The sequence below is a fragment of the Littorina saxatilis genome, linkage group LG1 (assembly GCF_037325665.1).
Source record: "Littorina saxatilis isolate snail1 linkage group LG1, US_GU_Lsax_2.0, whole genome shotgun sequence".
Classification (NCBI taxonomy): domain Eukaryota; kingdom Metazoa; phylum Mollusca; class Gastropoda; order Littorinimorpha; family Littorinidae; genus Littorina; species Littorina saxatilis.
In genome coordinates this window covers 103,473,534-103,501,479 of record NC_090245.1, presented here as the reverse complement: position 1 = coordinate 103,501,479, position 27,946 = coordinate 103,473,534, and the positions used below count along the sequence as shown (strand labels likewise).

The following is a 27,946-nucleotide window of genomic DNA, read 5'->3' as shown; positions in this document are numbered from 1 at the left end:
AAATTTGGGGTGTCTTAAAATGGGGGTTTGACTGTACAGCCAATCCTGCCTTGGTCACCACCTCGACATAACAACCACCCACCCACCCACCCATAATAACCACCCCAAAGGATGGATCCTAAACTGTTGTTAATCATGTGTGTCGTGTTTTCAGTTTCAGCTCATCTTTCCAGCTTTGTCCACTGTGTTGGAGCAGATTATTTCCCATAGGGTAAGTCATCAAGCCAAGTCTGTCACTCATGTAATACTTAGGAAATTGTGCACTGTAAAACATCATGAGTATGCACTATGCAGGCTTATCATTTGTCTTATACTCTAGCTGGGTGTCCAATTGAGTTGCAACAAACAATCATATCAAGGGAGAGAATTTTTTGCCCTTAAAGGACAAAGGCCAGTGAGATTTATTCTCTACCAGCCCGCTATTCAATCACATATTCTTACCTCAACTCACATAAATGGCATTAACTTCAGTTCATTGCTAAGATATTGAAGTAGTACTCGACCCTGGTAAGGGGGGAAGTAACTCCCTAAGAAAAACAATCCGTAGTCAAGGACGGGAGTCACCTCCCCTACCGGTAACCCGCACATGCGCGGTCCTGCTACCGGCCGGCATTCCACCCACTTCAACACTACTGCACAGACGTGTTGTTGTACTCCGGCATATTTTTGCCTTGGCCTTTCGTGGAAGGCCATTTGACCCTGGTCTTTGCGTTGCTATCTTTAGGTAAGATCGTTTCACTATCTCTTCGCTGCGTTCGTTCGAGTATTTTCGTTCGTTTGAGGATTTTCGCTGTTGTAATTCATCTCCACGTGCGCGTGTTCGATATTGCAAATGGCGGACAAAAACTCAAAAAGCAAGGGCAAACTTGTTTCCCTACTCTCTTCACCGGGAAAAGAGAAGGATAAAGACAAGTCTAAGTCTAAATCAAAGACGCGTGCCTCTGTGTCTTCTTCACAGCCTACTTCTTTAATTCTGGTTACTGACCCGGTGACTAAGAAGACAGAACGGGTGTCGCTCGACTCTACGTCACCGTCACCGGTTTTCCCTACGCGGGAACGTTCTTCTCCTCCTCTCTCGCGCTCGCAGACGCCACGGTCTAGCGAGTCCGTGTCGCGGGAAGAAATTCTGGCTATGTTTGCCACTCTGAAACATGACCTAGTTGCCTTACATTCGGCTGAAAGGCCTGTCGCTCCCCTCCCGCCTGGCGTGGGGGGGGTGGCTTCTCTTTCTAGGCTGCGGCCGTCCGCGACGATCACGTCGGCTGATCTCGGGCCGGATTTTTCTGGTTCGGTTGCGGATTCCCCTGCCTTTTCAGGGGGGTTCGCGGCCTTAGCGCCGCCCGGTTCCAGCGCTTCGGCGTTGGGCGGCGTTTGTGGGAGTCCCCATCTTTTTGGGGGCTCACACTTGCCTGCGGGCCCGGGTTACGCTCTTGCGTCGCCGGGTTCGCAGACGGCTCCTCCCCGGCAGTACACCGTCCATCACGTGGCGGGTGCGCTAGGGAGCGGCGTAGCGCGCCAGCCTGCCCCCCTGGGATCAGTTTCGGCTGTCCCGGCCTCTGGGGGGCAGGCAGCAGCGTCTTGTTTGCCCAGTTCTGGCCTACAAGATTCTGTCGGCGGTCATCGACCTGTAGCTCTTGGTTCGGCTGCCGCCGTTCCTGGTTGGAGTTCGCAGGGGGTAGGCTCCTCTGGTTGCCCCTCGGGGCTTCCGGTCGGGCCTGCCCGCGGATTGTCGTCCTCGACTTCCGGTTGTGCTGTGGCAGGCACTTCCGGTGGAGGACAGCGGGCTAGTGGTTCCGGTGGCAGTGTCCCTGCTATCCCGTCCCTGGTTACGCATCGACTTCCGGCCCCGACTTCCGGTTCCGCCGCGGCGGTTCCGGTTGTCGGCGGTGCTGTTGGTGGACAGTTTGCGGCGCTTCCGTCTATTGTTCAACCGACTCTAGCCACTTCCGCTTCCGTGGACGGGTGGGTTTCCGGTTTACCGGACCCTCCTTCTGATGGAGATCAGGAAGGTTTTGGAGAGGAACAGGAAGGGGATGAGGATCGTTCCGAATCCGTTACCCCCTTACGGATTCCCAATAAGCTGGGCCCCACTCTGGAGTTGGCTGCGGAGATAACCTCACGGTACTTCCCTGAGGGTGTCTCCGCCGACTCTACTGTTGTCGCACCCCCTCCTTCTGCTTTGGCAGACTTTGCGGGCGCGGGGGACACGAGGGCGAAGTTCCGTTTCATGGAATCTCCTTCCGTCCCGTTTGTGATGGCTCAGGTGTTGGCGGACGCTAACACACCCTACCCTCTTTTGGCTGCTCATGGGGAAGCCCCCCCTTCTGCCCAGCCTTGGTTAACCTCGGCTCAGGCAGGCGGCGGCCTCCCAGCCAACTCAAGAAGATCGCGGCTGCCTAGCAGGCCACATTCTCTTCTCTCCTCTTTTTCGCTGCCCACAGCTCCACTTCCGGTGACTCCGGAACTGGCTCGCTTGCGGCAGGATGGTTATAGCCGAGATAGGACTTCCGTTTGTACGGAACAGAGTCTACTCGGGCTGGAGGAAAGCGGGCGTTCTTCCCTTGAACTGACCTCTTTAGCGGAAACGCTCATCCGGTCTCTCACGAGAGCCATCGCTTCGTCCATCGAGCCTTTTAGGTTTCGTGACGATGCTATTGAGGCTGATGCTGCCATGCTCCTGGCGGCGCTTGCGAAGGTCACTGACAGTCAGATGACGCTTGCTGCTCGGCTCTATTCTCAGGTGGTGTTCTGGAGGCGCGAGGCTTTTCTTAACGGCTCTCGCCTAACGGATAAGGCCACCATAGACTCTTTGAGAGTCTCTCCCTTTTCAGAGGGTGCGTTGCTGGGGTCACGCTCTTTGGATGCCCTTCGGCAGCAAACTGAGGAAACTCGTGACCAACATGTGGTGCAACTGACGGAACTCGCTCTTAAGCAGCACAGCAACAAACCACGGAGTTCTGCGTCAGCGCCAGACAGCTCTTCTGGGCAGCAGTCGTCTCGCGCAGGTAGGGGTGGGTCACGGTCCCGTCCTTACCAGCGTAAACCTTCCTTCGGGAAGCGGGGGTCTGGGCGCAAGCCCAACCCCCAATGAGCCACCCCCGATCCAGTCACCCCCCCCAGCCTCTACCCTTTTGGTAGCAGGCGGCCTCTTCCGGGTCCTGCCAGCTTGGCTGTCTCGGACAAGCAGCCTATGGAGCATGGGGGTGATTCGATCGGGGTTCCGCCTTCCTTGGCAGGAAGGCAAAGCCCCTTCGTCCAGGGCGCCGGCCAACTTCCGGTTTCCGGTCAGCCCAGACGCTCAGGAGACTTTACAGGCGGAAATCCTTCTCTTTCTGCGGAAGCAGGCTATAGAGGAGTTTCTCGGCCACCCCTTCTTGGGACCTTACGGCAGAATTTTGGTTGTCCCCGGGGTGTTGCACCAAGGCATGGTGTTCGATTCACGGGAGTGGGCAGTCCGCCCCACTCAACGTCGTTTATACAAACTGCAGGCGCGCCCTTTTCAGGCGGCGCTCAGTTCAGTCTGGAATCCGACGTCACACGGCTGGGACGTCTCAGTTCCGTTTCGGGGTCTGGTTGCAGCAGACCACACCTCAGTGGGTGAACACTCCTTGGCTTCTGTTTCATCACTTTCTCTCCGCTTTCCAGGGCACCCATTTGTTGTTTCTTTACGACAACACGGCGGTCTCTGCTTATTCCAACAAACAGGGCGGGTCCCGATCTCGGCTGTGGTCCAGCCGAGCATGCGAGACTCTTTCTTAGATCCTGATCTCGGCTCGCTATCTGCCTGGCTGCCTGAACGTCCTTGCCGACGTCATCAGCCGTTCCTTCCAGATCCTCCACACGGAGTGGACCATCACCCATCAGGCGCTCCTCCTTCTTTGGGCGCAGGTAGAGCGTCCGATGGTCGTCCTTTTCGCCACGAGATTTTCACGTCGCCTCCCGATCGTTGTGTCTGTTTCCGGGCCCGGAAGCTTGGCAGATCGACGCGATGACGATCAGCTGGGCAGGGCTAGAGGCTTACGCCTTCCCTCCCACTCCACTCATCGGAAGGGTTCAGCCTAAAGCCGACTTGGAGCGGCTTCATCTCCTTCTCGTGGCACCGCGCTGGCCCAGTCAGCATTAGTTCCCGGACCCCATGCGGCCCACCAGCGGCCCGCCAATCCCGCTCGGCCGCCGGCGAGGGGAGCTTTTCCAGCCCAGAACGGGGACTCTGCACATCGCCCCGAGGGCCTGGATCCTCACGCCTGGAGAGGGTTCGGAGATCACTGGGGCGCTCAGGCGCCTCCGTTTTCGCTTTTGGACTTAGGCCAGAAGGCTCACAGGCCACCTCCTCTGTCTACTAGTCACACTGGCTGGCTTGGACTCGATGGTTTGCGGCTAACAATGTTGTCCCGGTCGCCCTGCGATCAATGCAGGTCGCAAACCATCTGGCATGGCTCTCCGCTCGGGGACGCGCCGCGTCCGCTTTGCGCACTCGCCGCTCAGCCATCTCTGTTACTTTTAAGCAACTTGGACGCTCCATCTCCCTCGGGGGAGTTATCGCGAGTGTGCTAAAGGGCGCGGCCCTCAGTTCTGCAACGGAGAGAACTTCTGTCCCGGCTTGGGACGTTCTTCTAGTACTCGAATTTCTCCGTTCTAGTGCTTTTGAACCTTTACAAGACGCTAGTCTCTCTGACCTTACGCGCAAAACTCTCATGCTCATACTGCTCGCTTCCGCGCGGAGGGGCAGTGAGATCCACGGCCTCTCAGGCCTAGACCGGGATATCACTTTCGGAAGAGACGGCTCGGTTTCACTGCGTGTCCGTCCCGATTTTCTCGCCAAGAATCAAAAACCTGGTCCACTTTCACCGATCATTTCCATTCGGCCTCTCCGGGACATTTTTTAGCCCCCGGCGATCCGGATTTTTCTAACTGCCCGGTACGCGCGCTTAAGGCTTACTTGTCGCGCACCGCTCCGTTTCGAGCATCAGCTCCGAAGTTGTTGTTTATTTCGATCATTTCAGCCCGAAATAAAGACTTTGCAAAAACCACGCTTTCCAGATGGTCTTCCACACTTATAAGGCATGCTTATCAGTGGTGGCAGACACAAAAAGGGGGGGGGGCAGTCAGTCCTTCCTCCTCGATCACCTCGTACGCACGAGGCTTGAGCGTGGGCAACTTCCTTAGCTGTCCTCAAGTCTGGAAGGATGTCAGACGTCCTCAAAGCTGCATACTGGACGACTCATGATGTCTTCCTCAGCTACTACCTCCGGGGCATTGCCAGCACTCATCCGGACGGTACCAACTGCCTCCCAGCTATGGTTGCCGCAGGCCAGATACTTCCAAGAGATTAATGTGAGTATCCCACCGCCTTTATGTGCAATCTGCCATTTATGTGAGTTGAGGTAAGAATATGTGATTGAATCGAAAATTTCAAAACTAAATTTTCATTTAATTAATATACTTACTCAACTCACATCGTTTATACCCTCCCATCCATCCCCGCTAACATTATATGTGTTACAGGTGTGTGTTTCCGTGGGGGAATGACGGCCGGTAGCAGGACCGCGCATGTGCGGGTTACCGGTAGGGGAGGTGACTCCCGTCCTTGACTACGGATTGTTTTTCTTAGGGAGTTACTTCCCCCCTTACCAGGGTCGAGTACTACTTCAATATCTTAGCAATGAACTGAAGTTAATGCCATTTATGTGAGTTGAGTAAGTATATTAATTAAATGAAAATTTAGTTTTGAAATTTTCGATTATACGATGGACATGATAGAATAAGCAACTCGTGTCCACAAAGTTTCTGACAATGCTTGTGTTAGAAGAAAAATGCACCGGCATTAACATTTTGTGTGAGAATATGCTGATTTTGTTTTACAGCAGTCCCTGCAATGTACGGCCCCCGGCGTGAGCGGACACCTGACATGTACGGACACATTTGCTCGGCACGGAGTGTTTTCCTTCTATATTTGCCCCCCCTTAAACGGACACCTGCAAAACGTGGACGCGGACACTCATTTTCGGTCCCAACAGCAGGTCATACCTCCAATGTACGGACAGACCATCGTCAAATTTTTACCACAACAAAATCGATAACAGAGCAGCCCGGCTCTTGGTACAAAGATCACAGCCGCAATGGTGTGATGACAGTCACTGATAACTTGAGTGCACGTGTACCCATCGTGTGTCTGTGTGTAACCTCTTTCATTGACAAGATACTCTTGTTTCCCCTCAGCCTTGACCAGTGAGTCGGTTGCCTAATCAATGAACCCTTCAGTTGTCTTGCTTTGTCAAAAGTTACGACACAGTCAACTGGTTTTGCTCTGAGTGAACAGTGCAGCTGGTCTCTCTGCCCACAGCCCCCAACAGTACATGGCTGGAGGGAGTGAGAGAGAGAAAGGGGGGGGGGGGGTGGAGGGTTAGCTGGCTAAACTCTGTGGGGTGTAGATGTCCGGTGTCACCGCATGTCAGCAGGAAGAGCATTGGAGAGAAATAGAGAGGTGTACTCTTCCACACAATTTCCAAGCATCAGTTGTCACGGCTTGGGGTTGGCATTAGTGAGGGAGAGTGGGAGCTGTGTTATATGTACAGTGTATTTCCGACTGAAGAGTGAAAAGTCACTGCCATGCCACATGATCGGCATGCAGTCAATAAAGCCAGACAAGAAACAAATAAATTACTTGATTATGACATGCAGCTCTATCTGCTGCTATTTATTCAAACTGGTTTTCAAGCTTATTCTTGCAAAGCATCTGCACACGCTCCTCTGTGCTGTGTTTGTGTGGCTGCTTTCGTATGTCAGAGCATGGTGAGTGTGTTCACTGCCTTGAGGATTTATTTTATCTCTTCTTTTCAACACTTTTCATACAAATCATTTTTACAGAACGTTTAAAGAAGTATTAGGAGTTTATTGTTATTGTTTAGTAGCCACAAGAAGTGATTAGCATAGACTCAATCCTGTTGTTTGTGTGTCTCTGTGTGTGTATGGGGGAGGGGGTGGTGTGGTCACCCCTCCCGTGACCGGACACCTGCAATGTACGGACAGTTTTGCTATGGCCCAAGGGTGTCCGTTCATGAGAGGGACTGCTGTATTTGAATGTTTATACCACCATTCAGGCACTGACTTTTTCTCCGATGAGTATAACAACCAACATTGTTTTCATAATGTATACATTTTGTTAGAATGTCACCTTTATGGGTGCTTCGTGAAAAAAATCACTTGTGTCTCAGGCTCATGGCTGCTACCTTCTGGATGTCCTCTACAAGAATTCTGTCAGTGGTTTGCCCAAGGTCAAGGATGCTATGGAAAGGTAACAAAATAAGGACTTAATAAAAATGAAGTAAAACTGTCGAATAAAAGTATTGTATGGCTGTTCTTGTGTTACAAGTTAAATTGTGATTGAATTAAGCTGACTAAGTAGAACACAAAAAGTTGCTTTTGCAGTTTCAGTAATGTAAGAAAATTGTTCACTCGGTTGACTTTCTGTTTTCTTCTTCGTTCATGGGCTGAAACTCCCACGTTCACTCATGTTTTTGCACGAGTTGGTTCTTACGTGTATGACCGTTTTTCCCCCGCCTTTCTGTTCTCAATGTGCTGTGCTATGCCCTCAAATCCCAATAGAATTCTCCACGTCTGCAATGGAGTGTTGTACAAGCAGCTGTGTGCATGGATGATCCACGGCCTATCCCACGACCTGCACCACGAATTCTTCATCCAGCGAGTGTCAGGAGGCAGCGGGGTGGGACCAGATGCCAGCAAAACATCACAGGAAGACGAGGGAGAGCTCGGCATTATGGGTGTCACGGGGCGACAAATGCAGGCCATGGTTTGTGTTATAGACAAAGAAAATACGATTTGATTTGATTTGTTCACTTTCATTGCTTAAAGAAAGAAAAAAACAAATAACAATCGCCACAGTGTATTTTTCTATATGATCTTTGGGAGAGTGATCTTTGGGAGAGCGAATATATTTCCTCTCTCAAATTGACTTTTTTATGATACTTGGTTTCTCTTAGTTACAGTCACAAGGAAAGCTGAATGCAACGCATATTTATATATAATGAATTATGAAGATTAAAGTTTTCTTATCTCAACTTAACTTATCTGATCTTAAATGACTAAAGAGAAATAAATATGTCCACCTTTTTCTTTGCACAGAAAAACATGTCACTGTCAGATAACGATACTCAAAGAGACGCAGAAATGTTCATCATCCAAGCAGACCTGCTTCCTGGGTACATTCCCATGCGTGTGGCAAGCAAGATTCTCTTTGTTGGAGAGTCCGTTCAGATGTTTGAAACCAACCAGCACACTGCCAGACAACATTCAGGTACTTAACAAAAAACAGAAAGGAGAGATGGAGAGAGAGAGAGTGAGTGCGTGTCTGTGTGTGTAATGACAGAGTTAAGATGCTAGGTGCTTGGAAAACATGTTTTTCTTTTTTCTTCTTCTTCTTCTTCTTCTTTATTTGCCTCCTTGTTTCTTTTGACCTCTATGTTGTCCCTTTTCTTTTCTGTATTTGTGTGTTGTGTGTGTGTAGGTGTGAATTCACCCCCCCACCACCACCACCACCACCACCATTTATTTGTATTAAAATACACTGTTTGCAAGAAAAACATGTCACTCAGTGATTCACTTTAGTCTTTAGAAAGAATACTCAGTGAGTAGTTTTCAGATGCTGGGCTAGGTGATTTCTCTTTCTGTGGTGATTATGTGTATCATCTGTGTTGTTTCAGGTCAGTTCATGAAGGAGAGAGAAGCGGAGTTCACCAAAGACATCCAGCAACTGGCTCAACAGTCAAACTTCTGTCCGTCAGCATTTGAAGCTCTGGTCGACAAGATTCGCTCACATGTCGCCGAGGTTAGATTCATAGACCTTAAGCCCGCTACTAACTACAGCCGAACTAGGTTCGGCGAACTTTGCACTACGTCATCAAATCAGGGGATTATTTCAAAAATGTTTGCCTCAAACTGAAGACTGGAGTCTACCCCTTGTAAAAGTGATACCAGTTTTGTTGTTGAAATGTTCTGTAAGTTCAAGGAGTGACAAGGCCAGAAAAAGATAGGGCTTAACATGCTAATTTCTGAGATAACGACTAAAACATGGGGTATCAGACTTTTTCCACAAAAGTACTACTGAAGAAATGACAAAAAACATCTGATCCCTCAAAACAATTCTTCTTCTTCTGCGTTCGTGGGCTGAAACTCCCACGTACACTCGTGTTTTTTGCACGAGTGGAATTTTACGTGTATGACCGTTTTTTACCCCGCCATTTAGGCAGCCATACGCCGTTTTCGGAGGAAGCATGCTGGGTATTTTCGTGTTTCTATAACCCACCGAACTCTGACATGGATTACAGGATCTTTTTTGTGCACACTTGGTCTTGTGCTTGCGTGTACGTACACACGGGGGTGTTCGGACACCGAGGAGAGTCTGCACACAAAGTTGACTCTGAGAAATAAATCTCTCGCCGAACGTGGGGACGAACTCATGCTGACAGCGGCCAACTGGATACAAATCCAGCGCGCTACCGACTGAGCTACATCCCCGCCCTCCTCAAAACAATGATTAACATCAAGATGTAACCTTATGTGTGTAATGTATGTGTGTGCAGCACTTGTGGGTGATGGTGGTGCAAGAGGCAGACCTGACAGGACAGCTGCGTGTGATGAAAGATTTCTTTCTGCTGGGTCGGGGAGAACTGTACCTGGCCTTTATCGACCAGACTCGGCATCTCCTCAAAGGTCCCCCGGCATCCAGCACAGAGCACGGTTAGTCACTGAATACAGTGGAACCTCCTTATTTAAGACGCCCCAATTTAATACTTCCTCCTTTTTGAGAGCCTCCTTACTCATTTTCTGTTCCTAGCCTCTGTAAATTTACCTTTATTTTAAGACTACCAGGACCTGATTTTTTGTCTTCGCCCAGCCCAGTATTAATCCTGTCAACTAGGATGCAACTGGGTTAAAAAAAAAAATGATTATGGATTTTGTGTTGTTGTTATTCTCTCTTTTCTCAAAAGGGAGTGGGGGTGGGGCAAGTTTGTTTCTGGATATAGTAACTAAATGAAATCTAAACAACGAAGTGACTGTGGTAAGATGAACAAAGTTAAAAAAACAAAGGATTGAATGAATTGATGTGTCAGGTCGCATTAGAATCAAGTTTTGGACAGTTGGTAGGAAATCAACATTCTCTTTGGCGTTATTTTATGAGGGTAGAACAGCAAATATACAGTTGACCCCAAACAATCTGTTCCACAGTAATTTAGTGAGAGTAATGGGGCATGATGAAGAGGATTCGTATAAAGCATTAATTTTACTTTTCTTGTTTTTCTTTCAGATGTGAACACATCTTTTCAGCAAGCAGCTCGCAACGTCCTGATAGAAAACGACGCCCTGTTACAACGCTTCAAACTCACCATCACCACGGCTGCGTCCAACCCTTCTGCCCCCATGCCAAAGCCAGCAGATAGAAGTAACAGCATTTCTCATCTCCGCATCCATTTTTATAACCACTATTTTTTTTAACATTTTGTTAAACTTTTAATTTTTAATTTTTTAACAGTGAAAATATTTAGCAAATTTAGCGAAACAAAATATACCAAAAACATTAGTGAGTGGAAGTTACGTCTGCCAGTATGATTTATTATGTATGTAGTATACGGTGAGATATATACTGTACCACTCTGTGTCTGCAAGATGTTGACAGCAGTATTTGATACCTCTGTTTGCAGGTTTAGAGAGTGGGGGTGTTTCCGCTACAGTGGAGACAGGATGGAGCTGTTTGGGTCTGACCTGCACGGTTCAGTGGCCACTGCACATCTTCTTCACTCCTTCTGTCATCAAAAAGTGTGTACCTTTTTTTTTAACAATTTTTTTTTTAAATATATGTGTGTGTTTTGTTAATTTGTTTTCTCTTTTATGGTGGGAATTTGTTTTGTTTTTATTTTGTTGTTGCGGCATTTGGGGTTGGGTGGTGGGAGGGGCACCTAGATGACAGAAAATATTGCATTAACATTTCTAGTAGGTTGTGAAAGCTATTTTTCTTGACAGTACAAACGAACTGGCTAAACTTATCTGAGATATAAACAGGAAGCACGAAAAACATAGTGTCTTTATGTTTATGAAAGTAGTGTAACTGGTTACGAAACTACAGTAATAGGATCACTGTAAGTCCTGGTGTTCTTTCCTCAGATACATTAATAGTCTTAATTTCATCCTGCCCAGGTATAACCGAGTGTTCCGCTTCCTGCTTGCCGTGCGACGGACCCAACAAGACCTGCAGTCCACATGGTCGCTGCAGAAGGAAGGCAAACTCAAGGACATGAAGATCAAGGTCGAAGGTCAAGGTGATGCGGCCATTGGGATCTGGCAACTTCGGCACCACATGTCATTCCTGGTGGACAATCTTCAGTACTATTTGCAGGTAAGGAACTAAATAAATCCCTGCGCCTTGAATATGTGCGCGATATAAATTGCACAACAAAATAAAAAAAATATTAAAAAATCCCTGCGCTTAGAACTGTACCCACGGAATACGCGCGATATAAGCCTCATATTGATTGATTGATTGATTGAATTTTCAACATAGATCATTAGTTTCTGTGGTTTGAATTCATGCTGTTGCGGGGATATAGCTCAGTTGGTAGCGCGCTGGATTTGTATTCAGTTGGCCGCTGTCAGCGCGAGTTCGATCCCAGGTTCGGCGGAAATTTATTTCACAGAGTCAAGTTTGTGTGCAGACTCTCTTCGGTGTCCGAACCACCCCCCGTGTATACTACATTGGGTGTGCACGTTAAAGATCCCACGATTGACAAAAGGGTCTTTCCTGGCAAAATTGCTTAGGCACAGTTAATAATTGTCTACCATACCCGTGTGACTTGGAATAAGGCCGTGAAAGGTAAATATGCGCAGACATGGCTGCAATCTACTGGCCGTATAAAATTTCATCTCACACGGCATCACTGCAGAGCGCCTAGAACTGTACCCACGGAATATGCGCGATATAAGCTTCATTGATTGATTGATTGATTGATTGATTGTTGGTTTCTTTCACAGATGTCTCTCTGTACTCTGAGAACATACATTTTTGCTATATGGTTTATTCGGATAATTACAAATAACAATGCCACAACAAATGGAGCAAATCTTTGCTATATGATTTGTAGGTTGCGGGGAAATAATAACGATAATGGCAGTATGTGTAACATGCAGAGAAATCTTTTAGCAGTGCCTTTAAAACTGAAAGAATGTAGTATCCCTCTTCATCCTTTTGCTTACTGTTTTGATATGCAGTGTGTTATTAAATGCTGTTGACTTAAGTGTGATTTACATTAGTGAATAAAATCATGAACTTGCTGTAAAGAAATTGAAGAGTGATATTTTAACAGCAGCTCAAACTAGAATTGATTTTGAGATAATTGATTTTTAGTCAATCTTTGCTAATGAATGAAAGCAACATAAATTCATGTGTTCTACTTCTCAGGTGGACGTGATCGAGTCACAGTACAATGCACTTCTGGACACCATCAACACGACGCGTGACTTTGAGGCAATCAAGCTGGCACATGAACACTTTCTGGCTGCGCTCTTGGCTCAGAGCTTTGTGCACATGAAGCCTGTAAGTTACCCACAACAATACACTTTCTGGCTGCACTCTTGGCACAGAGCTTTGTGCACATGAAGCCTGTAAGTTACCCACAACAATACACTTTCTGGCTGCACTCTTGGCACAGAGCTTTGTGCACATGAAGCCTGTAAGTTACCCACAACAATACACTTTCTGGCTGCGCTCTTGGCTCAGAGCTTTGTGCACATGAAGCCTGTAAGTTACCCACAACAATACACTTTCTGGCTGCACTCTTGGCACAGAGCTTTGTGCACATGAAGCCTGCAAGTTACCCACAACAATACACTTTCTGGCTGCACTCTTGGCACAGAGCTTTGTGCACATGAAGCCGGCAAGTTACCCACAACAATACACTTTACTTACCTAGCGTGACTTCCAGCCATCAAGCTGGCACATGAACACTTTCTAGCTGCTCTCTTGGCACAGAGCTTTGTGCACATGAGGCCTCTAAGTTACCCAAAACAACACACTTTCCTTTCCCTTCCAGCAGTTGGTTAAGTTTTGCTTTAAGTTGTGGGTTGTCCTAAGGCTTAGCAGGCACCATTCAATAACATATTCTTACCTCAACTCACATAATTAGCATTAACTTCAGTTTATTGCTTAGGTATTGAAGTAGTACTCTACCCTGGTAAAGGGGGGAGGAACTCCCAAAAGAAATAAAGTCCTAAAGGACGGGAGTTGCCTCCCCTAGCGGCCGCCCGCGCCCTCCATAGGCCGCCCGCGCATGCGCGTATCCCGCCAACAGGCGTCATTCCACCCACTTCAACACTACTCGTCGTTGGTACTCTGATTATTCTCTTGGCCTTTTGTGGAAGGCCATCTGTCCTGGTTCTTGCAGCGTCTCTGGTAAGATTGTTCCTTTATTCCTTTGACGCGTTCTTCGAATTCGAGTTCTCTTCGAGTTCGTTTTCGAGAATTTACGAATTTCGCCGCGATTATCACCACGTGTCGGTATTCGTTTTGTCAATGGCTGACAAAGCTAAGAACAAGCCTCTATCTCTCCTCCCTTCTCCAGGGAAGGAACAAGACAAATCCAAATCTAAAGCTAAGACTCGCACGCCGAACTCTTCCGCAACGGCTAGGCCTTCAGCCGTGCCAGAAAAATCCTCCGTGCAGGTGTTCGACCCCGCGACTATAAGTCCGCGCGAGTCTCCATTGATTCAACTTCTCATGCACCGGTCTTTTCACCGGTTTCGCGCTCACCGGTTCCTCGCCCTAGCGAGATCGTCACGCGTAAAGAAATGCTAGCCATGTTTGCCACGCTAAAACAGGATCTGCAGTCGATGCATGCGGCTGATAAAAGCGTGCCTCTCTCGCCGGTCGCTTCCCGCCCTGTCGCGGTTAGCGTCCCGTCGATTTCGCAGCACGGCGCGGTTAACGTCTCGTCGATTTCGCAGCACGGCGCGGTTAACGTCCCGTCGATTTCACGGACTCGGCCTTCGGCCACCATCACGTCGGCCGACATCGGGCCGAATTTTTCCGGTCTCTTGCCTTACTCCCCTGGCCTTCCAGGAGAGTTCGCGTTCTCCGCTCCGCCTGCCGCTAGCACTTCGGCGGAAGATGGCGGTGGTGGGGGTTCCCATCTTTTTGGGGGCTCTCACGTTCCCTTTTCCCCTGGTCGGGGGTCTAGGACGGCTTCTCCTCGCCTGCATTCCGCCCCTGTGGCGGGTGTGCCGGGGAGCGGCGCCGCTCGTCAGCCTGCGCCCCTGTGTTCAGCTTCAGCTGTTCCAGCCTCTGGGGGGCAGGCAGCAGCACCTCCCTTGCCCATTCGTGGCTCGGGGGGTCCTGCGTTGGCATCAGCACCTTCCTTGCCCGGTTGCGGCCTGGAGGGTCCTGTCGGCGGTCATCGGCCTGTGTCTTTCGGATTGTCGTCCTTCCCTGTGGCGGTTGTGCCGGGGAGCGGCGCCGCTCGTCAGCCTGCGCCCCTGTGTTCAGCTTCGACTGTTCCGGCCTCTGGGGGGCAGGCAGCAGCACCTCCCTTGCCCATTCGTGGCTCGGGGGGTCCTGCGTTGGCATCAGCACCTTCCTTGCCCGGTTGCGGCCTGGAGGGTCCTGTCGGCGGTCATCGGCCTGTGTCTTTCGGATTGTCGTCCTTCACTTCCGGTTGTGCTGTGGCTAGCACTTCCGGCGGAGGACAGCGCACTGGAGTGTTCGATCGCAGTGACCCTGCTTTCCCTCTTCCGGTGTCGCACCGACTTCCGACCGCGACTTCCGGTTCCGTCTTTACGGTTCCGGCGTCCGCTTTGTCGCCCTCCACTTCCGGTTGTGCCGTAGCAAGCATTTCCGGTGGAGGTCAGCGCATTGGCGTGTTCGGTGGCAGCGACCCTGCGTTTCCGCCTCCGGCGTCACACCAACTTCCGGCCTCGACTTCCGGTTCCGTTTTTTCGGTTCCGGCGGCCGGCACTTCCGTCCTTGGGCAATTTCCGGTTTTTCCGAGCTCTGCCCAACCGACCTTGGCCACTTCCTCCCCTGCCGAGGCGTGGGTTTCCGGTTTCCCGGACTCCTATGTGGAGGGCGATCAGGAAGATTATGTGGAGGAATTGGACGCTGAGGACGAGCGCTCCGAATCTGACCCACCTTTGTGGATTCCCAGCAAACTTGGACCTACTCTGGAGTTGGCCGCTGAGGTCACTTCACGGTACTTCCCTGAAGGCGTTTCTGCCCAATCTGCTTCTGCCGCTCCTCCTCCTTCCGCCTGGGCGGATTTCGCAGCCGCGGGTGACACTAAGGCTCGTTTTCGTTTTCTCGAATCGCCTTCGGTGTCGTTCGCCACGGCTCAGGTGTTGGGTGCTGACCCTGCATCTCCCTTCCCCTTGTTGGCCGCTCATGGCAATGCTCCCGATTCTGATCAGCCCTGGTTGGCTTCGGCACACACAGGCAACGGCTTACCAGCCAACTCTAGAAAATCGCGGCTTCCGGGTAAGCCCCTCTCTCTCCTCTCCTCGTTCTCTTTGCCCAAGGCACCACTTCCGGTGACACCGGAACTAGCTCGCCTGCGGCAAGACGGCTACAGTCGTGAGAGATCCTCTGTCTGCACAGAACAGAGTCTCCTGGGGTTAGAGGAGACTGGACGCTCCTCTCTCGAGCTCTCATCCTTAGCGGAGACGCTCGTTGACGAGAGCTATTTCATCATCCATCGATCCTTTTAAGTTTCGAGATGATGCAGTGGAGGCCGACGCGGCCATGCTACTGGCGGCTCTCGCGAAAGTCACGGATACCCAGATGACTAACGCAGCGCGCCTCTACTCTCAGGTTGTGTTTTGGAGACGCGAAGCCTTTCTGCACGGTTCTCGTCTGACAGACAGAGCCACCTTGGACTCTTTGCGAGTCTCTCCCTTTTCGGAAGGGGCGTTGCTGGGCTCTCGGTCACTGGACGCTCTTCGCCAGCAAACCGAAGAAGCCCGCGACCAGCAGGTGGTTCGGTTGTCCGAACTTGCACTCACAACAGAGCAGCAGAAGGAATAAGGACTCAGCACCACGCGGTCCTGCTCCGGCACCTGCTAAGTCATTCGGGCATAGAGCTCCTCCCGCCGGAAGGGGCGGCGCACGGCCCCGCCCTTACCAGCGCAAGCCTTCCTTTGGGAAGCGGGGGTCCGGGCGCAAGCCCCACCCCCAATGATACACCCCCGATCCAGTCACACCCCCCCCCCCCCCGCCCTCCACCCCTTCGGTGGCGGGCAGCCTCTCCCGGGCCTTTCCAGCTTGGCTGTCTCGGACGGACAGTCTCTGGATCAAGGGGGTGATTCGATCGGGGTTCCGTCTCCCTTGGCAGGGAGACAAAGCCCCGTTGTTCAGAGCGCCCTCCAACTCCCGGTTTCCGGTCAGCCCCGGCGATCGAGAGGTGATTCAAGCGGAGATCATCCTATTACTTCAAACAGGCAATAGAAGAGGTTCTCGACCACTCCTCCTTGGGCTTTTACGGACGAATCTTCGTCATGCCCAAGGCTTCCGGAGGTTGGCGCCCCGTATTGGACCTCTCTCCCCTGAACCGCTTCTTCAGAAAGATTCGGTTCACCATGGAAACTCCTGCAGACGTCCGGGAGGCGCTTCGCCCCGGCGACTGGGTGACGTCCGTCGACCTGACGGACGCCTACTTTCACATCCTCATGCACGAGGCGGACAGGAAGTGGCTCCGTTTCGTCTGGGGAGATCGAGTGTTCCAGTTCCGAGCCCTACCCTTCGGGCTTTCTCTCGCCCCCTGGGTGTTCACCATGGTGGTGCGCCAGTTCTGCGCCCTTGTGCGGCTGCACGGCGTCCGCCTCAGGGTGTACCGGGACGATTGGCTTATCCTTCACCACCAAGAAGTTCTTTGCCACCAGCACACCCAGTTTGTCCTTGCCCAGGCACAGACTCTTGGCTTTCAGATCAATCAGATCAAATCCGAGTTGTCGCCTTCCCAGACATTCTCTTACCTGGGCTTGGTATTCGACATATGCGCATGGACAGTCCGTCCCACGCAGCGTCGCATAGACAAGCTGCAGGTCCTTCTGGCTTCCCTGTCGGGGCAACAGGGCACACAAGCGCCCATTTCAGGAGGCCCTCAGCTCAGCCTGGAACCCGACTTCACAGGGGTGGGATGTGGAAATCCCTCTCGGGCATTGGTTTCGGCAGACCACTCTTCAGTGGATGAATTCTGCCTGGCTCACGCAGGGAGTGCCCATAGCGCTACCTCTTCGCTCAACGCATCTCTTCTCGGATGCGTCTCAGAAGGGCTGGGGAGCTCACCTGGACACACTCACGACTTCCGGTCGGTGGTCCCCGGAGCAGCAGCTTTGGCACGTCAACCGCCTCGAGCTCGAGGCAGTCTTCTTGGGACTTCAGCATTTTGTCTCTGCCCTTCAGGGCAACCATGTGTTGATCCATACCGACAACACGACGGTAGCTGCTTACCTCAACAAGCATGGGGGCTCTCGGTCTCAGCTGTTGTCCACTCGTGCCTGCGAGATCCTTTCTTGGTGTGCTCACCATCAGATCCTGATCTCAGCTCGCTATCTGCCCGGCTGTCTGAACGTCCTGGCCGACGCTCTCAGCCGCTCCTCTCAGGTCCTCCACACGGAGTGGACCATCACCCATCATGCGCTCCTGCGTCTTTGGGCGCAAGTAGCGCGCCCGATGATTGACCTCTTCGCCACGAGATTCTCGCATCGCCTCCCAATCTTTGTCTCCCCCATCTCCCTCGGGGGAGTCATCGCGAGTGTGCTAAAGGGCGCGGCCCTCAGTTCTGCAGCGGCAAGGACTTCGGTCCCGGCTTGGGATGTGCTTCTGGTACTAGAATTCTTGCGCTCTAGTTCCTTCGAACCAATACAAAGCGCTAGCCTCTCTAACCTTACGCGAAAGACGCTCATGCTAATGCTGCTCGCTTCGGCGCGAAGAGGTAGTGAGATACACGGTCTTTCTGGCCTAGACCGCGACATCGCCTTTGAAAGCCACGGCTCCATCTCTTTGCATTTTCGGCCCGATTTTCTTGCAAAGAACCAAAAACCGGACCAGCTTTCACCAGTGATCTCCATCCGGCCTCTCCGGGACATTTTAGCCCCCGGTGATCCGGATCTCTCGAACTGCCCGGTACGGGCACTTAAAGCTTATTTGTCCCGCACAGCTCCGCTCAGATCAGCTTCTCAAAAATTCTTTTCATTTCGCTGAACAAAATGCGAGATAAGGACATAGCGAAAACCACGCTCACCAGATGGTCTTCCACACTCATTAGGCTCGCATATCAGTGGTGGCAGACACAAGGGGGGGGGGGCAGTCAGTTCTCCCTCTAAGATCACCTCGAACTCACGAGGCGCGAGCGTGGGCAACATCCCTTGCAGTCCTCAAGTCTGGCAGGATGGCGGACGTACTCAAAGCCGCCTATTGGACATCCCAGGACGTGTTCCTGAGTTTCTACCTCCGCGACATTGCGAGCACTCGGCCGGACGGGACGAGCTGCCTCCCAGCAATGGTTGCCGCAGGCCAGATTCTTCCCAGGGACTAATGTGAGTATCCCACCGCCTTTATGTGCAATCTGCTAACTATGTGAGTTGAGGTAAGAATATGTTATTGAATCGAAAATTTCTAAGATAAATTTTCATTTAATTAATATACTTACTCAACTCACATATCTTATACCCTCCCAACCTTCCCCGCTAACATTCTATGTGTTATGGGTGTGTGTTTCGTGGGGGAATGACGCCTGTTGGCGGGATCCGCGCATGCGCGGGCGGCCTATAGAGGGCGCGGGCGGCAGCTAGGGGAGGAAACTCCCGTCCTTTAGGACTTTATTTCTTTTGGGGGTTCCTCCCCCCTTTACCAGGGTAGAGTACTACTTCAATACCTAAGCAATAAACTGAAGTTAATGCTAACTATGTGAGTTGAGTAAGTATATTAATTAAATGAAAATTTATCTTAGAAATTTTCGATTTATACTCGCTAATTAAATTACATATTCTTACTCCCAATCACATATTGCATTTGACTACGTCTGAGATGCTAGGTACTGAAAACGCTTACCCATCTAACACAACAAGGGGAAGCAAACCCATCACCAAAAAGGCAATCGTAGCCATGGTAACGAGAGGGTATCCCGGGAGTTACCTCCCCTCTAGTGGATACCACGTCACTTCCTACCACAACACGTGGCAACTCATACGATCTTTCAGCGTCCTAGAGAGAGGGTGTCCTGAATTTTTCGCTGACAGTGGCTATCTTGGTGAGACTTCTCACCTGCCTGCCACGTTTTACCTGTCTTTCACCTGTGCCGGCTCCAGTTGGTGAGCCGTTCTTGTTTTGGTTTGTTGTTTGCAAACGTCCTTTCTGTGTTGTTACTGATAGTTTGTCCATGGGACTTGTGTTATCAGTAGCTGTTGCGTGCCGCCATTTGTATTTTCGTTAGCTTTGCTGATGTTTATTGTTTGGCATGTACCGGCTTGTCTTCTCATGTAGTTGCAAGCTCGGTAGTTGTGTTCGTTGCACGTTCTTTGTTTTGTTTGTTTACTGAGTTTTCTGTCCGTTTTGAACGTATGTTTTTCAGTAAATTTTTGTCTTGCCCTGTTCGTTTTGGTTAGTCAGCTTGGCTGACTCAGACGAGCGAAAGGGGTTAAGGCCGACGTTAGGGGTAATGTAACAAGCCAATGTCGTCCTCTTCTTAGCTGGGTGTTGGGGCTTCTTACGAAGCCCTCAACACTGTTTTTTCGGTGACTTTTTCTCCTCCGAGTTCGACTACTGCTGTACGTCTAGCTCGGCCGTTGTTTCACTGCCTTCTTCTTTGTTGGCTCCGGATTAGGGGGCTCTTGGTCCTCTTTGCTTATATCTCTTGTTTCAGATATCCGATACTTTGGCCAGCGGGAGATGCAGCGCTCTTCCGTTTTTTGTCAGCTCTGCTCTGCCTTCTTCCGTTGGGGTTGTGCAGTCCCTTGCTTTGCTAGCTGTGGCTTCCGGTTCTGGAGTGCAGCTTCCTGCCTCTGCCGTTTCCGCCTTCTTCGCAGGCCATTCAAGTAAGTTGACCTGGTCCCACAGCCCTCGTGAGGCGTCGGGACACTCCCTCCCGGGAGACAGGTCAATTGGGCAGAGTCACTCTCTGCATTCTACTGGTGACTCGTCCTCCCGTTTCGGCTTTGGACGTTGGTAACCAGTCTGTGCTTTATGCTAGCGTCAGTCCCCGCCAGAATGTCTGGGGCTTTGATGCTCAGCAGCAGCTTCCGTTTACGGTCGCTGCATTTCCGGCTTCGGCCGGAAGCACAGGTCCTTCTCTCACTTCCCGCTCAGCTGGTGTGGTGAGGGTACGGATCACAGACTGGCCTCCGGGCTTTATGGCTTCCGGCCTCAGTCTATGCAGTCTTCGTTTCCGCTATCGGCGGTTTCGGCGGCTGCGTCTTTCCGGTTTCGACCGGAAGTATAGGTCCTTCTCTCACTTCCCGCTCAGCTGGTGTGGTGAGGGTATGGATCACAGACTGGCCTCCGGGCTTTATGGCTTCCGGCCTCAGTCTATGCAGTCTTCGTTTCCGCTATCGGCGGTTTCGGCGGCTGCGTTTTTCCGGTTTTGACCGGAAGTATAGGTCCTTCTCTCACTTCTCGCTCTGTTTGCGGTGAGTTTATGGACCACAGACTGGCCTCCGGCCTTTTTGGCTTCCGGCCTCAGTCTATGCAGTCGTCGTTTCCGCTCTTGTGGTTCCGGCGGCTGCGTTTTCGGTTTCGGCCGGAATTATAGGTCCACCTACACACGTACGCTGCAGCTGCCGTGTATGGCGGGACCGTAGACTGGCCTCCGGGCGTGATGGCGTCCAGCCTCAGTCTTTGCAGTCTTTGTTTCCACGGTGGCGGTTTCGGCGGCTGCGTTTTCGGGTGGTTTGCGGCCAGTTAACAAGAACTCCTGTTGCAGGTTCGGACTTTGTTGACTGGCAGCGGCGGCCGTTCCCGGTTTCGGCCGGGATAAACGGTTCCGGTTTCGGCCGGAAGTATAGGTCCACCTACACACGTACGCGGTAGCGGCGGTGTACGGGGGATCGCAGACTGGCCTTCGGGCTTTATGGCTTCCGGCCTCAGTCTATGCAGTCTTCGTTTCCGCGGTGGCGGTCTCGGCGGCTGCGTTTTCGGTTTTGACGCTCGGTTTTGGGTGGACCACACACGGGCCTTCGGGCTTTCTGGCTTTGGCCTCAGCCTCTGCAGTCTTCGTTTCCGTTGTGACGGTTACGTCGGCTGCTAGCCGGCTTCGGCCGGGTTTGCTGTTCTTCTTCTTGGCAATTCCTTTGGATGGCAGGGAGAAGTCAACAGTGTCTGGCGATAGGCCCTCCTTCACTTGTACGCCCCGTCGTTGGTGGTAGGATGGGCCGCAGACTGGCCTCCTGGCTTTATGGCTTCCTGCCTCAGCCTACGCAGCCTTTGTTTCCGCTTTCTGTGGTTTCGGCGGTGGCGTTTCCGGCTTCGGTCGGGTATGCTGTTCCTCTCTCTGTCACTTCCGGTGGGACGTCAGAGAGGGAACAATAGCAGTCGGCTTTCAGCACTCTGTGCTTTGGTCAGGGCAGTCGGTGCTTCGCCCGGAGGGCGTTGCACGGCCTCTTGCCCGGGCCTGCGGTCGGAGGGGTGGTCTACTTACCCTTTTCCTCATGGTCAAGGGATGAGTGAGGTCCTTTTCTGGGTTACGGTTTTCCGGTTCCCGGGTATTCCGTTCTTCCTCCCACCGCTGGGTTTATGGCTTCGGCCTTTGTCCTTTTTTAGTCCACTCTGAGGTTCAGTTGGTGGTCAGCGAAGGGACATGGTCGGGATTTCCGGCACGGCTCAAGGCTATTCTTGCAGCTGTGGCGGACGTTACTTCCCGGTACCTTCCTTTTGGGAATATTAAGTCTCTCACCACATGGTCACTCTGTGGCTGTGCTGGGGTTGACCGGAGACTGGCTTCCGGGCTTTTCAGCTTCCGGTCTCAGTCTCAGCAGCCTTAGTTTTCGCATGCTGAGACTTGGTCGGTTGCATTTCTGGCCGTGGCTGGATATACTGTTCCTCTTCTTCCCGGTTGCTTTCTGGGAGAAAGGAACGGCTGCCGCTTTCGGGCGTTCCAGCTCCTCGGCCGGGGTAGTTGTCTCGTCGCCTTTCCGGTGGGAGGGGCTTCTGTCCATTCCGTTCCATCGTCTTGGACGTCATTTGGCTGTTTCTGACTCGTCGTCAGTCAGGGTATCAGCTGGTATGATGTTCTGGTACGCGCGTTTCCGGTTTTCCGGTTATTCGGTGTACTTTTTCTGCCTCTGGTGGATGTGACTTCGGCATTTTCTTTCGCTCGGCCACTCTGTCTTCAGTTGGTGGCTGGAGAAGAGACATCTTTTGGGGTTTTCCGTAGCAGTGTGAGCGGAGATCAGGCGCTTGATCCTCGCTTCTCTGCCCTTCGGGGTTACGTGTGCCCGCCCTCAGGCGGCGAACAGTTGTTTCAGCCACGGGCTGCTGCTTCTGTCGCACTTCCGGCTGGCCGGAGAGGCGGTTCTCTTACCGGCGTCTCAGTTACGTCAGGGTTTTAAAACAAAGATTGACCTTTGTGGTCATTATTGTCTGTCGCTGGGTCCGACTCTGCCTTTCTCGGCGATCAGACTTGTTCTGGTGTTTCGTCCTAACTTAAGCTGTTCTTGAGTTGGCCTCGGAGGTTACATTCAGTTTTCTGAGGGGGCGTTGTCTTTGGCAATGTAGGTCGGCGGAGTCATCCTTTGTGGCTTACCTTCTCTCTCAGTTTTGGCCAGTCCTCTCCTTCTGGAAGGGGGGAGCTGGCTAATGTTCCTATTTTCTTTCGTTTACCTGCGTACGGCGGGTACTTCGGAATTATGGCTGTCCTACGGACATTATGGCTTTTAGTCTTGACCTGTGCGATTGTCTCCTGCATTTCACAGGTAGCTATGGCATTTCCGGCGCCTGTGTCGGTAGATTTCTAGGCTTTCTGCATCCTCTTTCTGAGGTGAGTCAGTGCGACTTCCGTTCGGTCGGGTTTCTTGCTACAGTCACCCTTCTATCACAGGCTACTATGTTTATGGTGTTGGCCCGTTGGCTCAGTGTTTGTCCCTCAGTCTTTCAGACGTGGACAGGCTTTTTCGGGCCTTTCGCTCAAACCCAGGAGGGCTCTTGATTTGATCTGGGATATAATTTCCAGTTTTTTCCTGAGACCCCTTGTCTCGGGAGTCTTTTGGCTGGTCGGCTTCACGCTTTGTCTGGTATGCTTACCAGTCGTGTTTTCGGCTTTGGGTTCTTGATTCGGTTTCAATTACCTACAAGCGGACTGAACTGCGAGCTCTATGGCTTGGGGGCCATTTTGGTCATGGTTACTGGTCACTCTAGACTTTTGCCCTCTGTGACTCCCGCACTTTCGGGTGCTTATGCTTGTTGCAAGTATCGGCTTCCTCGTACTATCCTTTTCTGCTTTGGCACGAACGGATAGAGGATTTCGGGTTACCATCTCTTTTGAGAGCAGCAGGTCTGCCGTTTACGGCACCCTTCTTTAGCATGCTTTATGGGTGACGATGTCAAAAGATCGCAGTCAGGGTTTTTCCTGTTGTTTTCTTGTGTCACTTCCTAAGAGTACCTTGATCGTTTCTTGGTTAGTTTGTACTCTAACACAGAGTAGCAGACAGTGTGCTTAGGGGGGGGTGAGCGTTTCTTCACGTTCTTGGAACTTTTGGAACGCTTAGGCTCTTTTTGAGTTTTTTATCATCGGGTCGGACTCTGGTACGTTGTACTCAGGTCTTTCTCTTTCTTTTTGCGTGGAGTTTGGTCACTCTTCTCTGGAGCTGACCTATATCGCTCAGTTGTTGTCGGGCTTTGGCATAGCCTTCCAACAAGAAGGGGGGGGGGGGGGGGGGTCAGATTGTCTTCCCCTCCTCTTGGCTCGGGTTCATGTAATCCAGGGCTCTTCTTCCTCCCTGGGCCTCCTTCTTACGGTCCGGGGAGGAAGGGTTGGGCACAGCTTTCTGAAGGTGTCTTTAGCAAGTTTGGTCTAAGCGACATCCTGGCTGTCTTTCAGGATTTTCTCTGGTCCCTTTCTGGCTTGTTGGCAGGGGGCCAGTTCCTGGTAAGGGTGTTAGAGGGGGTTAGAATTTTTCTTTCCCACCGGGCCCTTCATGCCTTTTTGGGCAGCGGGCCAGTTTCTGGCAGGGTTTCTAATGGGAGTTGAATTTTTTCTTTCCCACCGCCTTGTTGATGTTATCTGCAATATGTGATTGGGAGTAAGAATATGTAATTTAATATAAAATTTCTAAAGTAAATTTTGATTTGATTAATATACTTACCCCAATCACATAGCGTAGGCCCGCCCGCCTGCCCCGCTTATGGTTTGAGTTTTCTTCAAGTCGTATGAGTTGCCACGTGTTGTGGTAGGAAGTGACGTGGTATCCACTAGAGGGGAGGTAACTCCCGGGATACCCTCTCGTTACCATGGCTACGTTTGCCTTTTTGGTGATGGATTTGCTTCCCCTTGTTGTGTTAGATGGGTAAGCGTTTTCAGTACCTAGCATCTCAGACGTAATCAAATGCAATATGTGATTGGGGTAAGTATATTAATCAAATCAAAATTTACTTTAGAAATTTTATATTTTATCACATAGCGGAAGGCATCCATAAAATCATGGTTGTCAACAATGAACAGAAATGCAGTTGACATGTGTGTATGTTTAGGTGTCGAGCTGTCTGTACGAGATACTGGATCTGTGCTCGTCATTCTGTCGTCTGCTGACCGCTCAGCTGTCTACGTCCTTCCTGGTGGACAGAGATCCTGCGCAACTGTCCGCCATCACCAAGGTAACCATTCTTATATTCTCTCCTACTCTCTTCAAAATTACGCTACTGTCCTGTTCTCTTCAAAATTACATAATGCTGCCGTCCTATTCTCTTCAACATTACATCACGGTACTGTCCGATTCTAACATTACATAATGGTACTGTCCTATTCTCTTCAACATTACATAATGCTACTGTCCTATTCTCTTCAACATTACATAATGCTACTGTCCTATTCTCTTCAACTTGACATAATGCTACTGTCCTATTCTTTTAAACATTACATAATGGTACTGTCCTATTCTCTTCAACATTACATAATGGTACTGTCCTATTCTCAACATTACATAATGGTACTGTCCTATTCTCTTCAACATTACATAATGGTACTGTCCTATTCTCAACATTACATAATGGTACTGTCCTATTCTCTTCAACATTACATAATGCTACTGTCCTATTCTCTTCAACATTACATAATGGTACTGTCCTATTCTCTTTAACATTACATAATGGTACTGTCCTATTCTCAACATTACATAATGGTACTGTCCTATTCTCTTTAACATTCCATAATGCTACTGTCCTATTCTCTTCAACATTACATAAGGGTAAAAGTATGTTGTTGTCTTGGACATAGCAGAATCATGGCAATATTAGCAAGACTGTTGTAATGAAAACTAATCTTTTTTTTAAACAATATGGCCACCACCAGTTAACACCGTCCTTCAATCCACAAGCTCTCTTGATGTTTCAGAACTTTCAACTTCAGTCGCACATACTGTTCCAAATTCTGTCAAGCGTGTCCAGCCGTAATGCCAGTCCCCATCTCACTCAGCTGTTGCTGCGTCTGGACTTCAACAAATATTACACCACTTCTGGGGGGCAGCTGGGAAGGTATGTAGCAGCTACAGTGCAACCTGTCATGAGAGGTCACGCTGGTTTAAAGCTGAACAGTAACGATGTTTGTTTGTTTCGTTCATGGGCAAAAACTCCCACAGCTTTTACCTGTACGACCGTTTTTAGTCTTATCCACTAGGCCACTGCGCCCGTCTGAACAGTAACGATAAAACTAATTACGTTGGAGGAGACGCAGTGCAGCTCCGATCCATCATTTGATTACCTGGATATTGTCCCCTGATGTGTGTTCGTGTCTTCCACCCAACCGACCAAAGTCACCCTCGCGTGCCCCTATAAAGCGCCTGAGCTGTTCAGCGAGGTATCAGTCTAACTTTAGCCACCGTGCTGTACAGTGCATGAACGAATCTTTCACTGTGGCTTGCTTTCTAGATAAGCGACAGGTTCAAGGTACGCACTCAGACTGAACATTGTGACAACCGCTTGGGCTTTTTATAGGGGAAGACTGGGGTTGGTCCAATGGGAGCCACCAGGGAACAGTATCCCGGGTAGCAGAGTCCCCTCTTTCTTTCTTAAGCCCATTAATTATGTTTAGCACTACTGTTCAGCTTAAAGTCAAAAGTGCCCTCATATTACCACTACTGGAGATCTTTCATAACAACTGTAAGCTTAAGTACAGTGGAACCTCCCTTTTAAGACCCCCTAATCTAAGACTCCCTCCCTTTTAAGACCTTATTTTTTCAGATTTTCTGTTCATAACCTCTGTATATTCCCCTCCGTTTTAAGACCTGATTTTCACAGATTTTTGGAGGTCGTAAAAAAGGGGTTCCACTGTAGTAAATAAAGAAAGGGATAAGACAAGTTGTCCTTTACTGGGAATTTAAAAAAAATCTGTCTGCAATGTTACAGCTATTTTTTTACCTTCAGAATATGTCCACGTCATGAGGATTTCAGCTCTTGGGACAAAATCTTCAGTCTTGATTGAAAATGTTATACTGTGAGAACTACAAATAATTATCCAACAGCTTCCGTTCTGTGAGAAGTATGCATAATAGGCAACTTATGTTCTGTCATGTGTTTCAGTGCATGAGGGGTCCCAAGAAGCTGTGATAAAAGCAACATTCTCTGAACTGAAAGGCTGCACCATAGCTGCAGAAGCAAAAAGTAGAGAATTACACAGTGTAAAGTGACTGAAAATACAACCTGCCTGCAGGTGTGTGTGTGTGTCAGTGTGTGTGTTTGTGTTTAAGTTGAGATTTTCCAATGTTGATGGTAGATGATTTATTGTGCGTTGTTGTTTATCTATCCGCATGGTATTGTCCATACGTGGCTAATGTGTTGTTGTAAGTTTATTGTTCATTATTTTGCTAGAATGCATATATATGTATTTGATGTTATGTTAAATAGTATGTTTTATTCATAGTTAATATGTAAAGCGCAGCGAGCATCGATTACTGTGGTTCACACTATATAATGTCATTATTATCAAATCCGAGAGCTGTGTATGCGCATGCCATCGCCTTGCTTACAAGAATATAAAGTGTGAACCGACTGAGAAGGGGAACTGGCCTACTGCAAGACAATGTTAATGGGTGTCATCTTAGAAGATTGTGTGACGGGCGCTGTGGCGTGGTGGTAAGACGTCGGCCTCCTAATCGGAAGGTCGAGGGTTCGAATCCCGGCCGCGGCCGCCTGGTGGGTTAAGTGTGGAGATTTTTCCGATCTCCCAGGTCAACTTATGTGCAGACCTGCTAGTGGCTTATCCCCCTTCGTGTGTACACGCAAGCACAAGACCAAGTGCGCACGTAAAAGATCCTGTAATCCATGTCAGAGTTCGGTGGGTTATAGAAACACGAAAATACCCAGCATGCTTCCTCCGAAAGCGGCGTATGGCTGCCTAAATGGCGGGGTAAAAACGGTCATACACGTAAAATTCCACCCGTGCAAAAACACGAGTGTACGTGGGAGTTTCAGCCCACGAACGAAGAAGAAGAAGAAGATTGTGTATATTGCACTTGCTTAAAAGTTTAAGTGGCATTGTTTGTTGTTGGTTGTTGTTTTTCGTGGGGGAGGGGAGATATTTTCATATATTAAGGGAGCTCCTGTTCAGAAAAAAAGCGGTGTACTTTGGATGTCTAAACTTGTTCAATTCTGACTGCATTTTTGCTGTTATTATTTGATTGACATTAAGACATGCAAGTGAATGTGAATGAAATTAAAAGACAAATCCCACTCATGTTTTTCCTCTCTGTC

General features: G+C 50.1%; 1 protein-coding gene across 1 annotated transcript in view; it reads left to right on the top strand.

Annotated features, from left to right (window-relative positions):
- Nucleotides 1-27,929, top strand: part of LOC138948462 (gamma-tubulin complex component 4-like) — a 31,619-nt gene extending 3,690 nt beyond the window's left edge. Inside the window, exons 4-16 of the mRNA XM_070320016.1 lie at nucleotides 155-211; nucleotides 7,215-7,294; nucleotides 7,606-7,810; nucleotides 8,143-8,314; nucleotides 8,721-8,845; nucleotides 9,600-9,756; nucleotides 10,325-10,459; nucleotides 10,719-10,833; nucleotides 11,212-11,410; nucleotides 12,470-12,604; nucleotides 24,734-24,856; nucleotides 25,593-25,732; nucleotides 26,777-27,929. Coding sequence (XP_070176117.1) covers nucleotides 155-211; nucleotides 7,215-7,294; nucleotides 7,606-7,810; nucleotides 8,143-8,314; nucleotides 8,721-8,845; nucleotides 9,600-9,756; nucleotides 10,325-10,459; nucleotides 10,719-10,833; nucleotides 11,212-11,410; nucleotides 12,470-12,604; nucleotides 24,734-24,856; nucleotides 25,593-25,732; nucleotides 26,777-26,783 — 1,650 coding nt within the window. The 3' untranslated portion in view covers nucleotides 26,784-27,929. The remainder of the gene's footprint in view (nucleotides 1-154; nucleotides 212-7,214; nucleotides 7,295-7,605; nucleotides 7,811-8,142; nucleotides 8,315-8,720; nucleotides 8,846-9,599; nucleotides 9,757-10,324; nucleotides 10,460-10,718; nucleotides 10,834-11,211; nucleotides 11,411-12,469; nucleotides 12,605-24,733; nucleotides 24,857-25,592; nucleotides 25,733-26,776) is intronic.
- Nucleotides 27,930-27,946: the final 17 nt, after the last annotated feature.